Source organism: Podarcis erhardii (assembly GCF_964252035.2).
Source record: "Podarcis erhardii genome assembly, chromosome: 4".
Lineage (NCBI taxonomy): Eukaryota > Metazoa > Chordata > Lepidosauria > Squamata > Lacertidae > Podarcis > Podarcis erhardii.
This window is the reverse complement of record NC_138508.1, coordinates 85,167,972-85,184,621: the sequence shown is the minus strand read 5'-3', so window position 1 is coordinate 85,184,621 and position 16,650 is coordinate 85,167,972. Positions and strand designations below refer to the sequence as shown.

Sequence of the window (16,650 nt, the reverse complement as noted above, 5' to 3'; positions counted from 1 at the left end):
TGTTTCACAGTCATTCCCACACCAGCAAATGCACAATCTGGATCACATTCCGCTTCAAATTTGTTTTGTTTTGTTTTACAGCTCAACCCCTTCCTTGGAAAAAATGTAAAACATGAACGCAACAAACACACGTTTGCAAATCAGCACACCATACCTAGAAACATCACTGCCTACAGTTCCCAGTCAAGTGGGTTTGTTGCTGCATAATGTGAAAAACCTACCGAACTCCCTTAACCTTGAGTGGATGGATGAATGTTTTGACAGTGGAGTTGCTGTCAGTTTGATGACCTTGACGGTCTCCCTGCTCTGCTTATAACATAGTTTTTGCACACTAATAAGGAAGGGGGGAAGGGAACAGACCTGTTTCTTTCTAGCCAGCCTGAAGAATTTAAAGCATTCACCTGAACTCTAACATTACACTCTTGGATACAGTCGGAAAATAATGTGAGCGCTTTCTGCCAAGCCTGACAAACACACATTTCTCCCCAGTTACTTTTGGTGTGATTATCTCAAAAACTTCCATTAATCAAAGCTCACTCAAGCTTACTTTCCCCCCAAATACTTAGGGTGCCTCTCTTTCGAGAACAAGACCGTTTGCTCGAAACTGTGAACAGGATACTTTATTATGTCAAAATAAACCATCTGGCCGTACAACTGTTTCTAATTACTTCCCTGCCTAGACTGTAAACTTTGGGGTTTGGCACTGGCCTTTCCTTCCAGAATGCTGCCCAAATCCAGCTTCCAGGCAGCTAATCAAAGGCACTTGGTGGAGCACAGGAGGAAGGAGCCAGTTCTGGCCAGCTCGGAACTCTGCAAACCTTCTGGGTCTGTCTGTATTTCGGACTCCGCTGGAGAACTCTTCATTTACTGCTTCCCTGGGATCTAAACATGCATACTCAGGGGCTTCTCAGCTTGGTGTCGTTTCTATTCATGTCTTCACTCTTCGTCCTGCTGCCTGTTATTTCGCAAAGTTTCTCCTTGTCCCTGCGGTAAGCTAGGATTTTAAGCTCTGTTGTTGTTGTTTTTCCAGCAATTAGCTTTTAGGGGCCAAGCAACAAGTTGCAAGAAAGAAGCCTTAAAGAGGTATTTCTCTCCCTCCCCCTCCCTTCCCCCCCCAACCTGCCGCTCGACTCTTTGTAAAATTTGAGCAAAAGATCGACAGCATATCGGAGTGCAGAAGCAGAGCTGTAGCTGTAATTTGCGTTTTGACATCCACATTTGAACTTCAGAAGATACATAAGATATCCCAGATCAGATGGGTTAGGCAAAAATGTGTTGTCTCTTTTGAACATTACCCTGATGAGCACACGTTAGAGCTTCCTGCAATTTACTGACTTTGTTTTTTCTGGGCTTCATATATTTGCTGGTCAAACTCTGTTAATTTGTAGCACCCCAGTGTCACCCCTATTCATGATCTTGGTAAAAACAGCTTTGCGGGAATCTAGATCTAGCATCCTGGACTAATTTTGGTCGTATCCTAGGAAAACTAATAAGGCGGGGGAAAGGCACAATGGCTGCAAATTCCCACAGTGGCTATAAATTCAGATTAAGATGCATAGCAATAGGGGTATAAAGTCTTGCAAATTCCATTGCCTGGGATTTGCATCTTGTCAGCTTGTATTTGAGCCCTGCTGCATTCCACTTTGGACTTCATTCCAGATAGCTCAGTTGGTAGAGCATGAGACTCTTAATCTCAGGGTTGTGGGTTCAAGCCTTACCTTGGGCAAAGGATTCCTGCATCGCAGGGGGTTGGACTAGATGACCCTTGGGGTCCCTTCCAACTCTACAATTCTATGCTTTGCCATAATAAATAAAATATTATGCTTTGCCATAATAAATAAAATATTTAACTCCATACTTCTTTAAAAAATAATAATCCATTTGGATGCTCTTCTCTCCTTCTTGAGTAAATAAAATACTGTTGAGCTATTGCTTTAAAATGGAACAAGTACAGTGGTACCTTGGGTTAAGAACTTAATTTGTTCTGGAGGTCTGTTCTTAACCTGAAACTGTTTTTAACCTGAGGTACCACTTTAGCTAATGGGGCCACTTTAGCTAATTGCTGCCGCCGTGTGATTTCTGTTCTCATCCTGAAGCAAAGTTCTTAACCCGAGGTACTACTTTCGGGTTAGCGGAGTCTGTAACCTGAAGCATCTATAACCCGAGGTACCACTGTAAAGATTTGGTATTAGGCTGGTTGCAAAGTGTTGGTCATTCTATGCAATTTGATATCCAGAGGTTTAAAAGGAAACTAACAAGGAAATAAATGTGTGCCATGTTACATTACTGAAACAGTTTTATGGCTTTATGTAAACTGCCTGAAATGTGGCTTTAACATTTTTCCAAATGAACAAAGTAAATACTAACATTCTGATGTGGCATATATATGGGTTATGTCACCCGTTGGGTAGAATCCCAGCAGCAATAACTTTTGGGCATTCTGATTGGGAAGGTTGGCAAATAGGGGGAGGGAATGGATGAATTAAAATAATAAGCTCCCCAATCTGATTCAGTGCCTTTTTCTGGAAAAAATAAACCATCTTCCCATACCAAACATTAATTTACTGTCAAAAAATAGAGATGACACAGGACACCTTGCTGGGCAACCTGCACGAAAGTATTTGCTAGGTTCTCAGGTTTACTTCTGTATTCAGTTATATAGACCACATTCCTATGAGTCAGTGCAACTACTAGCCTTTCCAACTCTTTGTTTGCATCTTCACAGCACCCCCAAGAGGAAAGGTACTGTTATTCCTATTTGTGGTTGGAGCGGGAAAACAGAGTGATTCAAGTGTAAGTTGTGTGCGGCTGATAGTGATTTGCCCAAGGGACAGTTCACGCTGCCCAACCCTTCTTGCACACAAATGCTGAAGGAAAGAACAGGGGCATGAACAAAGCTACTCTCATAGGAAGGCAGCACCCATTTCCGTGTTGTTGCTGTATTCCAGGATTACAGAGACAGCAGCTGACTCCCCACCCAAATAATCTTGATTCACACTAGCTTTTCTTCATGTAGCTGGTGTTACCTTTGCATAGAGGGCTTGGGGAGTGTGAACCTGCCTGGCAACTATAAAATAAGATTGTGGATGAATCCCCACTCGGTTACGGTGCTCGCTGTGGGTAATCTTGGGACAGTCTCAGTTTATGCTTCCTTAGAGGGTTGTTGGGATGCAGCTGGCACTGTGGGTTAAACCACAGAGCCTAGGATTTGCCGATCAGAAGGTCGGCGGTTTGAATCCCCGCGACGGGGTGAGCTCCCGTTGCTCTTGCCAACCTAGCAGTTCGAAAGCACGTCAAAGTGCAAGTAGATAAATAGGTACTGCTCCGGTGGGAAGGTAAACGGTGTTTCCGTGCGCTGCTCTGGTTCGCCAGAAGCAGCTTAGTCATGCTGGCCACATGACCTGGAAACTGTACGCCGGCTCCCTTGGCCAATAAAGCGAGATGAGTGCCGCAACCCCATAGTTGGCCACGACTGGACCTAATGGTCAGGGGTCCCTTTACCTTTACCTTTAGAGGATTTACCTTTAGAGGATTGTTACATGGTCAAATTAAGGATAACCTTTCCCAAGTGCCTAGAGCAAGGCCAGCATGCACATGCAAGAAATAAATTATATCTAACAAAGTGTTTCTCTTCTTCATTCGAAATGCAGAAACAAAGTTGTTCCTGAATGCAAGCATTGCTGAAATAGCACTGGGTTCTGTTTCAAGAAAAAGTGCACATCTACCATACTGGTGTGAATTTTCGAGCCATAAGTCAATGTTAGTGTGTGGCTTAACATATTTTAATATCTAGCCATTTAGTCCCATTCTTATTTAGAACCCAAAATAAATGTTTTTCTTAAAACCCAGAAATTGGTCTCCCCCCCCCCCAAGTTTAATTCCAAAATACCATATTTTTTGCTCTATAAGACTCACTTTTTCCCTCCTAAAAAGTAAGGGGAAATGTGTGTGAATCTTATGGAGCGAATGCAGGCTGCGCAAGTATCCCAGAATCCAGAACAGCAAGAGGGATTGCTGCTTTTGCTTTTGTTTCCCTCCTCCAAAAACTAGGTGCGTCTTATGGTCTGGTGCGTCTTATAGAGCGAAAAATACGGTAATCTGTGGGCTGATTGCCGAATGAGCACAACCCAGCAGCACAAGTTTCTACATCATTTGTGTGATTTTTTGTTTGTTTTTACAACTGGTTGTCTTCTTAATTCCTTGCAGGAATGGTTGGGGAAGGAACTCGCCTTGCCGACTGTCCCTGACCGAGTCAGAGCGCAGGTGTCGAATCCCTGGTGGAAAAATCTGCAGTGGCAGAGGCCAGTGTGACTGTGGGGTCTGCATCTGCCAAGTGACTGAGCCAGGCAAATACTATGGGCCCCTCTGCGAATGTCATGAGTGGGTGTGTGAAACCTACGATGGAGAAACTTGTGCAGGTAAGCAAGTCCCAGCAGCTCACAGAGGTTCACAGTAGACTTCAAATGTGGTCATGGCATCTCTGTAGCCATCTGAACTGTTGGTGGGTGCTGGCAAATGATGGGGCTAGAAGCCTTTACTATTGGGTTCCTGTATGAGTAGAGAGTTGTGGGAATCTTGGAGGTTCTCCATGTAGGTGGGTAAAGGAAGAAAAACTGAGCTGGTTGTCGCCACTCAGCAACTGTGGCAATTGTGACAGTAATGACTTTGAGCATGGTTATATGGTTAGCACAGTCAATGATTGAACTTTGGTTGACCCACTATGTTTAGGGTTAAGGTAATAAAGACTGGTTGATTAGAAGTGTCCTGGTTCTTATGAGTTTCTAAATAGCTAGAGACCATGTGAGACTCCTTCAGTCCATATCTAGCTGGTGAATTAGTGTGGTGTAGTGGTTAGAGCAACCTTCTTCAACCTGGTGTTCCCCTTCTGTTTTTGGCTGCAACTCCCATCATCTGTGGCCATTGGTCATACTGGTTGAGGCTGATTGGATTTGTAGACCAAAAATATGAAAGGCACCTGTTTGCGAAAGGCTGGTTTAGAGTGAGACACTTGCACTGGTAAGACCCATGTTCAAATTCCGACTCCACCATGAATTTCACTGGATGAGAAAGGTGTTCTGAGTTTAAGGGCTGGTTGGAGAACTATGTAGATAACATTGAATTCCTTGGAGGGAGGTGGAATATAAATGCAAAAAATGAATAGCTTTTTGTTGGAGACTGATGTTTATTTATATGCCATGAAGAAAAACCTAACTTGCTGATTTCTGCACCTTCAAAAGCATGAGAAGAGGGTAGGATTTTTTCTTCTGGTCAATTGGCACTCTTTTTTTTTTTTGTAAGATGGCAGCATAAGATCAAGCAGATTGGTGGCGTGCAAGTGGGACCAAGAATGAAGGAGACTTTTCCTGTTGGAAGGTGCCTTTTGTATAAGGGGTTCCCCCCCCCAAAAAAGACTTACCATAGGCTGCCCCTTGTTAGGAAGCACACCTTAATACACCTGATACCAGAGGTGGGGGAACTTTTCAGCTTTATGAGCTAGATCCTTATAAGGATCTATCACATAAGTCAAATTTGACAGGTGGGCAGGGCCACCCACCCTGTCAATCAATTGATGTCACAAATGACATTAGGGGGGGTTGGTACTTTGAAGTCCCAAAGTTGGGACTTCAAAACTGGTAAGGTAAAGGTAAAGGGACCCTTGACCATTAGGTCCAGTCATGGCCGACTCTGGGGTTGCGGCGCTCATCTCGCTTTATTGGCCGAGGAAGCCGGCATACAGCTTCCGGGTCATGTGGCCAGCATGACTAAACCACTTCTTGGTGAACCAGAGCAGCGCACGGAAACGCTGTTTACCTTCCCGCCAAGTATTTATCTACTTGCACTTTGACATGCTTTCAAACTGCTAAGTTGGCAGGAGCAGGGACTGAACAATGGGAGTTCACCTCGTCGCGGGGATTTGAACCGCCGACCTTCTGATCGGCAAGTCCTAGGCTCTGTGGTTTAACCCACAGCGCCACCCGCGTCCCATTCAAAACTGGTAGCAGGCAGCAAAGCACTGCTAAAGGGATGTTTCCTCCCCCCTTCCTTTTGAAACCGAGCAGGTTCAGGGTGTGCAAGACAGCTCTTTGCAGACAACTTTCTCATGCATCTCAGCCAATCAAGATCACCGTTCTGCTTGAAACAGGGTGCAATGCCCAAAGCTAACATCACCAGTCAAATTGGACACCCTGGCAGGCCTAAAAATAGCCAGTGAGCTGGAAGTTTCCCCTCCCTACATAGTCTATCCCACAGCTTGAGGAGTTTCTCAGCTTTATTACATGGACACTTCCCTTCAGCGCAGCTCTAGCAAAAAACCAAAGAGATGAGCTTTGGATTTTATTTTCCAAAAATCAGTAGAAAGAGATTGTAACAAAATCTTGTGAAATATCCTTAGAACACAAAGGGGTAGCTCTAACAACTGTGCAGCCTTTTGTGGCAGCTTCCCTTTTAAGGCAACGAAACCAAATGCCCAAGTATAAAGGAGATGCTTGTTTGGGGTATGGGGAGGGGAGAAGAAAAGGGAAGGTACAAAATCACACACGTAGGCTTGAAATCAAAAAGTCAATCTAGCTTAGCTAGTTACATGGGTTTCATAAGATGTGCAAAAGAGAGGTTCTGAGAGAGAGCAAAGATATATATAGTTTTATTTGAATGCTGCCTCTTCATAGCCAAAATCATGCTCAGGACTGCTTACAACATGAAAAAAACACATAATTACAAACATAATGAAAGCAATCACGAACAATAAATAAAGCATCAAAAGTGCACAACCAAACTGAACAATTTCCACATAAATCATAAGAAGATATAAAATAAAATAAAATAAAATAAAAATACCCCAAAGTAGTATCAATAACAGCAGTAACCCTCCCCCACCAGCAATACCCCAGCCCAAGAGTTTTTTCAGCCACCTCAGCTTTTATAGCTGGAGTCAGTCAAGGCCCTGCCCTCCAGGACTAGTGGGGAAAGGCCTGCCAGGACTCACAGCCAAGATTGGCTCTGGCTTTTTCAGCAGCCTCAGCTTTTGTAGCTGGAGTCAGTCAGCATATTTCACACCCTCTTCTGGTTGCCAAGGGTCTTTCTGGTTTGTGGTCTGAACTGTTAAATACTGCATTTCCCTTTTTTGGAGTCTGTAGATAAGTCCATGGCAGTTTTGGGTGCTGAACCAACTACTGAGTGCCATGAAGTTTGTGCCCTCCACATGTTGTGTGTGGACTTCATCATCCATGCTGAATGCCGTGGGCACCACTCCCTGCGCACGCACACACACACCAATTCCATGTATACATTGCATGAAACAGGCCCTAGTCATACTAATCTTTGATTTAATTCCATCCTCTCTGTGTAAATCTTCTTTAGTGCCCACTGTGCATTAAGGCTTCAGTTCTGACACTAGATTCTAGAACATGGTGTCTGCTTGGGCTGCAATCCTCCACTTGCTTACTAGGGAGTAAATTGGGTTGAATCCAGAGCACAGTATGAGCAAACATGCGTAAGTCTGAGCTGCACAAAAGCCTCAGACTTGATGTGAATTGAAACAGTTGTAAGGCATGATCTCAATGTTAGTATTTTCAGCTGTCTGTTTTAATTGCTCACATTCTGTTGTTAGGGTTAAGAGTTTTTAAATAGCTCAATAACATGGGAACTGAGGAAAAACTGCAGTCTTCTCATTTGTCAAAGGACTAGGGACTGTTCGCTGGTGCTTTTTCACATCGCATCCTCTCTGAATATTTGTACCGGTTCCATGTAACGTGTCAACTTTTCGGGCCAGACACCACAATTAGGTCAAAGCAAATGTTACAGAGAGTGCCATTAGTAACAAACGCGTTCCAGCAATGTGCTTGGCAAATTTCATAGGAAAAGAAATAGCAACTTATTTTAACAGCAACGTTGTTAATATTAAGTCCAATAATAACAAACCCCTATAATGTGAATGCTTTTAAAAAAGAGAAATTAGTACTTGGCCCCCTTTTGCCTGCTGCATCATATAGAAATGTTTAATGTGCTCACATAGAACACTGCTGCTAAGGATAGAATACACAGACCCAAAATGTCGTGCACATCGGACTTAGGTCTGTGCTGCATTTTCAATTTCAAGAAGATTTTCGGAGCAAGAGTGCTGCTTTCAAGGAAGCTGCTTTTGACAGGTGCTAAACACAATGGAAACCAAGTGTAATTCTACATTTCCTTGCGGATGTTTGAAACTGTTTGCTGCCACTGAATTGAGTTTTTTTGTTGCTGACACTGCTGTTATTTCACCGTGAATGACCCCAGCCAATCAGGGATCACATAATGGATATGATGACATCACAGGTTCACTTAAGGCTTGATGACAGTGAGAGCAAATAGAGTTGCATATCCCTTGCTCCGTTAGATATTGCTGAGGTGTGTATATGTGTGCAAAATATCAGGCTGATGTTCCCTGTTTTGCTTGGTGTGCTGCAATGCCTTCTACTTTCTGTATAAGCTGAAGCTGAAAGTATCAGTATTTTATCTGGAGCCTAACTTCCCTAAAGTTTTAACGATACTGACTTTTCCACCATAATAATTACTGAGTTCAGTGAGAGAAGAAGAATTTGGATCAACTGCTTTTAAACGGCTTTCCCCAAACTGCAATGCTTCATGCGCCAAGTATTCTCCATAAAGGGATCAGTTCACCCTCATAAGAATTAGCATGGAGGTGGGGTCATTAAGATGCCAAATACCATATCTGAATAGTGGCAGGTAAGATTATCCTATATAAAACCTGCTATTCTTACTAGGCAGCCTCACCAACTTGAGACCACCAGACATGCTTGATGGTCCAACAGTGTATCAATAAACCTCCTTGTTTTATGACTTTGAGGACTGCAAAAACAATAGTGTGAGCTGCATTCAGATTGCTGGGTCACAAAACAAAAAGGGTTGATACAGGTGGGGATCAAGAATTATTATGGTGATATACACAGACAGTTAATGTCAGTTTTGAGTCATACGGTATATTAGTCCTTGCTTCTATCATGTTTGGAAACCTGCTATAGGTAGAGTTGTTTTGGGCATGATATTAATGTTGACTGAGGATAAACTGCCATCTTATTTTTCATTCTTATTACAGTACGTGGAAACAGTCTCATTTTGTTTCTTATTGTGCTGTTCAGTTCAATGAAGACTTTTCAGTTAATCTTTGCTTTGAGATTAATGCTGGTCCTGGGAAGGTTAAATGAAAATGAATCCAAAAGGTGGCTTATAGTTCAAACGCAGGGTATCTGTCGATAATAAAACAGATTGCAGCAGTCATGTCTTGAGGAAAGCAAGGCAGAAATGTTTTTTTTATTCTTGTAATGTGTGTGTGTCTGATATATATATGACATGACTCTGGCATGAGGCATGCAGCATGTGTGAAGAGGTCTGTGTGAATCTGAACTTATGATATGGTTTACCTTTGTAGATTGTGGCATGAGTGTAAGAGTGACATAAGTCCCAATATGACAGGAGGGCCTCCATGATGAACTTTGGTGACCCTGGAACTGGTGACCCTAACCCTGAAAGCCACTCAGGCATATCCTGAGTTCGCCCACATCTGACCTAAAGATTAACCGATGCAAATTTAGTTGCTAAGTACAGGATACTCAACTCCTTAATAGGAGCCATCCGCACAATGGTAAGGTGATTTGAGGGCAAATAGCAGGAGGACAAAAGCAATGACCAACCTACACAGCATCTTAAAAAGCAGAGACATCGCCTTGCCAACAAAGGTCCGTATAGTTAAAGCTATGGTTTTCCCAGTAGTGAAGTATGGAAGTGAGAGCTGGACAATAAAGAAGGCAGATCACCGAAGAATTGATGCTTTTGAATTATGGTGCTGGAGGAGACTCTTGAGAGTCCCATGGACTGCAAGAAGATCAAACCTCTCCATTCTTAAGGAAATCAGCCCTGAGTGCTCATTGGAAGGACAGATCGTGAAGCTGAGGCTCCAATACTTTGGCCACCTCATGAGAAGCGAAGACTCCCTGGAAAAGACCCTGATGTTGGGAAAGATGGAGGGCACAAGGAGAAGGGGACGACAGAGAATGAGATGGTTGGATAGCGTTCTCAAAGCTACCAGCATGAGTTTGACCAAACTGTGGGAGGCAGTGGAAGACAGGAGTGCCTGGCGTGCTCTGGTCCATGGAGTCATAAAGAGTTGGACATGACTAAACGACTAAACAACAACAATAGCAGCAGGAGGAGATGGCCTGATTCAGTTAATCCAGTCACTATCACAAGTCTTTCACCCTTTCATTAAGCAAACAGGGTGGCCAGTTTTCAGTCCTTTTCTCTTTAGGATGGGCAAGGTGAGAAATGGGCAGGAACTCTGAGTTCTCTCATCTTAAACCCCTCCTTTCCCTACTAGGAGGGATTAGCTAGGATTATTATTTAAACCCCAGACTTTCCCATAGCTCTCCTTGCTCCAATAGAAGAACCCAGGACTCAGCAGACTTATGCTTTGCTTTAAGAAAAGGTATATCCCCCCCCCTTTCTCCACTTCTAGTTTTGGTTTATGGCAAAATTGTAATGCCCACATTTCTGTAGGCCTTTAAAAATAGTTAGGGAATCTTCTACTCTTTTAAAAATAGTTAGGGAATCTTTTATTCTTTAATCAAGGTTTGTACGTATTGTAGAATTTGCTACCTGCCTAGATTTTTACTTTGCTGTCATATACAGTTGAGCAGACACAGGATCGCAGCTCCACTTTCCTTTTGTGCTTTACCTGCTGATTGCAGCATCTGGGCTTCATGAGGCAGGTGACCCTCACCTGTTCCAAGCCCCCTCCAGCTGAGGAATCACAGACCTCTCACACCTGGCCAGCTAGTTTGCTGGGCTGTCAACCTTTGCCTCTCCTAGTGCTCCCTTTGCCTCAGAGCCCGGCATGTTTGTGGAGACAGGGGCGCCTCTGGCTCTGGTGATGGGTCCTCATGCTCTGGCATTGGCCTCCATCCCCTCGCCATGCTCCATCACCCTGTGAGTACTTCCTTACCCATTCCCTGCTTGCTCCAGCCCTGGCTACACCCCTCGTTCATGGCAGCAATTATGTGTTAAAGGCGTCATGCAAATGCTTCTGTTTATGTGCTTGAAGGCCTTTGCAGTAGCTCCGTGGGATACGTTGACAGAAAAGTGGCTTCGTTGTGCCCTATGTCATTGATGTGTCAGAAGCTAGTGGGTAAACTGAGGACGTCTGTTCCCCGAAACTCTGTGTTACGTATTGGGTGGCAGGGAAGGGAGATGAGATCTGGTGCTTTAAATGTTTTGACAATGAAAAGGAGTCACAAAGTGGGATGTGGTTTTCCATTCTGCTGTCACTTCAGGTTTGTCTATCCGGAGTAATGTGACTGACTCCTTCCGCCCATATGTCTTGCTAAATCACACCAACAGCTCAAATAAACTGTGACAGGTAGGGTCAGAGACCTTCTCCTCTCTAGCTCTCTCTATTCTGATGACTTCTGGATATTAGCAGTAGTAGCAGCTGGTACATAATTAAGCAGGGCTTTCAGGAATGGCTTTGGTTTATGTCACAGCTTCATAATGGAAGTTGGCAGTTGGATGTCAAAGTCAAAGCCTTCCCCCGGCTGTACATATCATTAGACTGGTGTAGTTCAGGCACTCCACTTCCTGGAGTCGATGGCACACCGTGATCCACATTGCATCAGACCAGTTTTGATGCCTCCACACTTAGGGGATGGAGATATAGCAATGTGGGAGGATGTCCGTCAGTGAGAGAAAGTTCTCAACTGGAGAAAGCAGATGGGGAGAAATTAACCCTCATTGCCTCATAATACTAGAGCTTTGGATCATCCAATGAAGTTGACTGTTGGGAGATCCAGGACAGAAAAAAGGCAATGCTTCTTCATACTGTTGTCTAGTTTGTACATAACCTTGCCTAGGCAGGAACATGGAAGCATAAGGGTACTCATAGGAAAAAATTGCATCTTCTTCCTCATTACCCAGAACTGAGACGTGGTTTAGTTGAGAGTTCTGTTCAAATAAGGACTTGTGGTTTATTTTCCACAGATAAACTATCGCTGTCAACCAAGAACAGATCTTGGCTACAGCTTATGGTTCTCTTATGGAATGAGTCAATCTATGAAATCAAATTTGGACGTTAGCAGTAAGGGAAATCATGGCTTAGTCACCAGTAAGACTAGAGGAGGAGCAAAGCAGATGTGATCTTTCCAGGGGGGTTCTGAACACTTACACATTTACATTTAGCTATGCACAGCATTCCTGCCAACCTAGCAGTTCGGAAGCATGTCAAAGTGCAAGTAGATAAATAGGTACCGCTCTGGCGGGAAGGTAAATGGCGTTTCCATGCGCTGCTCTGGTTCTAATGGTCAGGGGTCCCTTTACCTTTTATGCACAGCATAGCTTACATAGCCCAGCATGCAATCTGGGCCTGTGCATAATTAAACTACAGTGGTACCTCGGGTTAAGTACTTAATTCGTTCCAGAGGTCCGTTCTTAACAGGAAACTGTTCTTAACCTGAAGCACCACTTTAGCTAATGGGGCCTCCTGCTGCCACCGTGCTGCCGGAGCACGATTTCTGTTCTCATCCTGAAGCAAAGTTCTTAACTCAAGGTACTATTTCTGGGTTAGCGGAATCTATAACCTGAAGCGTATGTAACCTGAGGTACCACTGTATGGACTTTACTACCATGAGATATATTGATGGCCACCAACTCTGGGTGGCTTTAAAAGGGGATTAGGCAAAATTGTGGAGATTTAAGGCTATTGCTGGAGACTACGTCTTCCGGCTGTGTCCCACCTCCAGTATGAAAGGCAGTATTCCTCTAAATACCAGTTGCTGGGGAACACAAACAGGAGAGTGCTGTTGTGCAGGTGTCTTCCTTGTGGGTTTCCCATAAGCATCTGCTTGGCCATTGTGGGAAACAGGACACTGTACTAGATAAGCCTTTGATCTGATTTTGCAGGATTCTTATGTTCTTTGTTGAAATGCCTGAACATATACGGTGCAGTACATAATGTTCCCTGGGAAAGGAAAATGTATAAGTGCCGTGAGAGTTTCTTTGGATGAAATCTAAATCTGGTTGTTGAGTTGGAATGAAATGGCTGAAATGTATAAGCCTATAAATAATATTAGCATTCTTTATGTGCCCCTGGGGAAGGGGCTCTTGGGCAGGCAGCTCCCACCACTCCCCCTCACCCAGCCAGTCCCTGACATCAGGCCACTATCTGGAGAACAGAGTGGAGCCTCCCCCCCCCCCCACCATGGCGAAACCAGCCTCATCATTTCAGTTTACATCACAAACTCTTTCAAACACCCTTCCTTGCTGCTTCTCAAAGAACTGAAATATTTGCTAGCTGGCAAATGTGTGAAAACTACTCCGGCAGGTGTTAAGGAAACCTAAAGTACAGGTTGCCGAAGCAAATGCTGTTCTAAGTTTATGTTCGTTATGAATGAGATGGTTATGTAAAGAATTTTTTCACTTTGCAGATACAGCCTGTGGCCTGGCTGTGGTGTAACCATGGGTCTTCTGCAGTTGCAAAATGTAGTAACATATTTATTTATTTATTTAAAAACACACACACACACACACACACACACACATTCAGATTTGTAAATACTTCTCATAGGTTTGTGAACAGGCTTGGTTCTTAGATCTATTTTTAATTATATATCATTTTTGCCAACTTATATGTTACAGTGGTACCTCGGGTTACATACGCTTCAGGTTACAGACTCTGCTAACCCAGAAATATTACCTCGGGTTAAGAACTTTGCTTCGGGATGAGAACAGAAATCGTGCCCCGGGAGCACAGCGGCAGCAGGAGGCCCCATTAGCTAAAGTGGTGCTTCAGGTTAAGAACAGTTTCCTGTTAAGAACGGACCTCTGGAACGAATTAAGTACTTAACCTGAGGTACTTTGCATGTTGGCTTCACAACAGCTATGGGTAGAACACCATTATGGAGGAGCATGCTGTCTGTAAAAAGGTATTTATATGCAACATTGATCTGATCAATTGAGGGGGGCTGATATTAATGTGTTCATTGATTCTAGGCACACAAAAAGTCATTCTTAAAACAAAACAAAAAGAAAAACGAGCTTAGCTTTCCCTTCTTTGGTCCTCCTTTAGTTGCTTGTGTTTCATGTCCCTGGGGAATTTGCTGTCCTACCATAAGTGGCGAGGAATATTGCTGTGCTTGCTTCGTTTTCTAAGTGGTTGGTAAACGAAATAGGATGCCAAATAGGGCGGTGTTAGAAATGTAATTTGGAGGCCTGTTTCTGGAATAAAAATAAATAAATCATAGTTGTTGCCATGGAATCCGATAAAACATTTTTAACCTTTTGAATAATAAATTGTGGTCCCCAGGGTCTCTGGAACAGTAATGCAAGGCTTCCAAGAAAGCCATTGACAATAATTGTTTGAATGCAATGCTGCTTTTGTGGCCCGTATTCCCAGATGTGCCTGAAGGCAGGCTTCTAGATGGGAGGAAAGAAGCACGTGATGAGGAAAGAGGAGAAAAATTGAGAACGTACTGTAAACTAGACAGCAGATATGTCGCTTACAAAAACCTGCAAATAGTAGCAGATGGCATGGTCCGGTGGAGGTGTTTACCTGGCCTTCCCACAGGTGAGCGATTCTCCTTTGTGCGGTGAGTGGGGAGAGGGGATGGTGGTGCAGTGCAAACGTACCAGCAGGAGCAGCAGATTGGCTCTGTCAATGCATTTGCACTACACCAACCTAACTACACCCTCCCACTCCCGGTAGGCAGCAGCAGCCCACCCCATCAAAATGCCCACGGCTGCCTGTAAAGTTGATCTATATTGCATCTTCTACTACTTAAAGAAATACTATGAAGAGAACATTACTGGTGGGGGAACATTACTGGTGGGTTTTTTATGGTATAATCTGCAACATTCCACTGACACAATAATAGTGCTTTAGTACTGGATCTTTGATAGAACGTTCAAACATCATTCTGCTTTATTACTTTATTTATTTTAAAAATTTCTATACCGCTTTATATTTTTAATAAAAATCTCAAAGCGGTTCACAGCATATTGAATCAATAAATTGTTCTGCAATACTTCCCCAGCGTACAATGTTATTGCTGCCTTCATTGTAGCAAAGCAAACCTAAGGCAATAAACCAAAACCAGAATGTTTGTGGTGTGAACAGGTACAAGATTTCCGCAGCAAGCTATGGGACATGAACCAAATGGAAATGAAGCAATAAGTCTATCCCAAAACCTTTGCAGGAACAAACCGTATTGAAAGCAGGATTGTGCATAACTGCCCTGATTCCATCACAAGCACAAATAATCACCAGTGCTCATCTGGAGTGGCCCTTGATTTTATCTGGACCTACTGATGCTGCTTCTTCCAAGACAGGATTGCTGAAACTGAAGAGCTAGAGAGAGAGATAATTTACATTTTTATGAATTAACTTTTGCAGTATCTGTCATATCAATGCTTGAATGATGGACTGGTAGTAGCAGGTTGCCTCCCTTTTCTTACAGACTCCCTAGCTGCTATTCTGAAGGTTATGGGGGTAAAATAATTCAAACACTGGTTCATACCCCAGTTAGTCAATTAGCATATGTTGTCTGTTTTATAGGCAAAAATTTATGACACAGTCATACCTGTGGTCAGATCCTCTGCATTTTTAAAGAAAATTGTAAACTCCTCAGTTCTGATTAGGGCTGTGGCCATGAAGGCAGGTATTTTTGTCTCTTCCCCCAACCCCATCACATTCTCTGTCCAAATTGTCCTTGGAACTGTTTGCTCCATGGTTGAGGAAAATGGATACTTGCCCTGCAGTTGCCTTTGTGCTATCCTTCATGGGGCAAAAAGAAAGTCCAGGGGGGCAGTTATAAACAGGAATGTGACATTAACATATGAGAGTGCTGGAGGTGAAATAGTTAAACAGGTTACCCAATCAGAACCCAGGGGGTGGAGTCAGAGGGACTATAAAACCAGTTCTGGGAGGGGCAAAGGGAGGAGTTCTTTGGGAGTTGGGTGATTGGTTGGAGTGGAAGTGAATTGGGATAGAGTCTGTGGGTGGGTTGAGTTAGTGTAGCGAAATAAGCCGAGGCAGGAATAGTTAGGGGCTAGGAAGACAAGTAAATATCTGAGAGGTGGTTTAGTGAGTGAGAGCAGGTAGCGGAAGTTATAGGTCTGGGTAGGCAACCCATGATTGTAAAGGACCGATACCATTTATGAAACCACATGCTTGTTAAACTGCAATAAATAAACAGAAGTTTATGTTCCAATTTAACCCTGACTAGACTTAGTATTGTACCAGGTAGGGCCTGGGTGGTGGCAGCGAGAAATAAAGGGGTGGCACAGGGATCAATAGACGGTGAAACATTTGGAGACCCTGTGTGATCACCACAAGGAAGATAGCATGCGATGGGCAGAGCGAGTTCCATTGGATCTGCATTTATCGTGTGTGTGTGTGTCTGTGTCTGCAGTTTGTACATGTAACATGCCAAGTCCACTCGCCTGTAGCTGAGAGATAAGCTACTCAGGCAGCAGCTAGTTTTCTGGCACAATAATCTGCAGGGCTGCCAGTCAGTCAATTAAAGTTTTCAGTTACCTAAGGTTGGTGTGTTCTTACCTTATGAGTGCTGTTGCCTGATAAAGCAAATAATGGAGATGATATTAAAATGATCT

The 16,650-nt window shown here is 43.6% G+C and overlaps 1 protein-coding gene across 1 annotated transcript in view; it reads left to right on the top strand.

Annotated features, from left to right (window-relative positions):
* Positions 1-715: 715 nt before the first annotated feature.
* The window catches only part of ITGBL1 (integrin subunit beta like 1), a 132,596-nt gene continuing 116,661 nt past the window's right edge, over positions 716-16,650 (top strand). The window contains exons 1-2 of the mRNA XM_081858204.1: positions 716-989; positions 4,207-4,418. Coding sequence (XP_081714330.1) covers positions 889-989; positions 4,207-4,418 — 313 coding nt within the window. The 5' untranslated portion in view covers positions 716-888. The remainder of the gene's footprint in view (positions 990-4,206; positions 4,419-16,650) is intronic.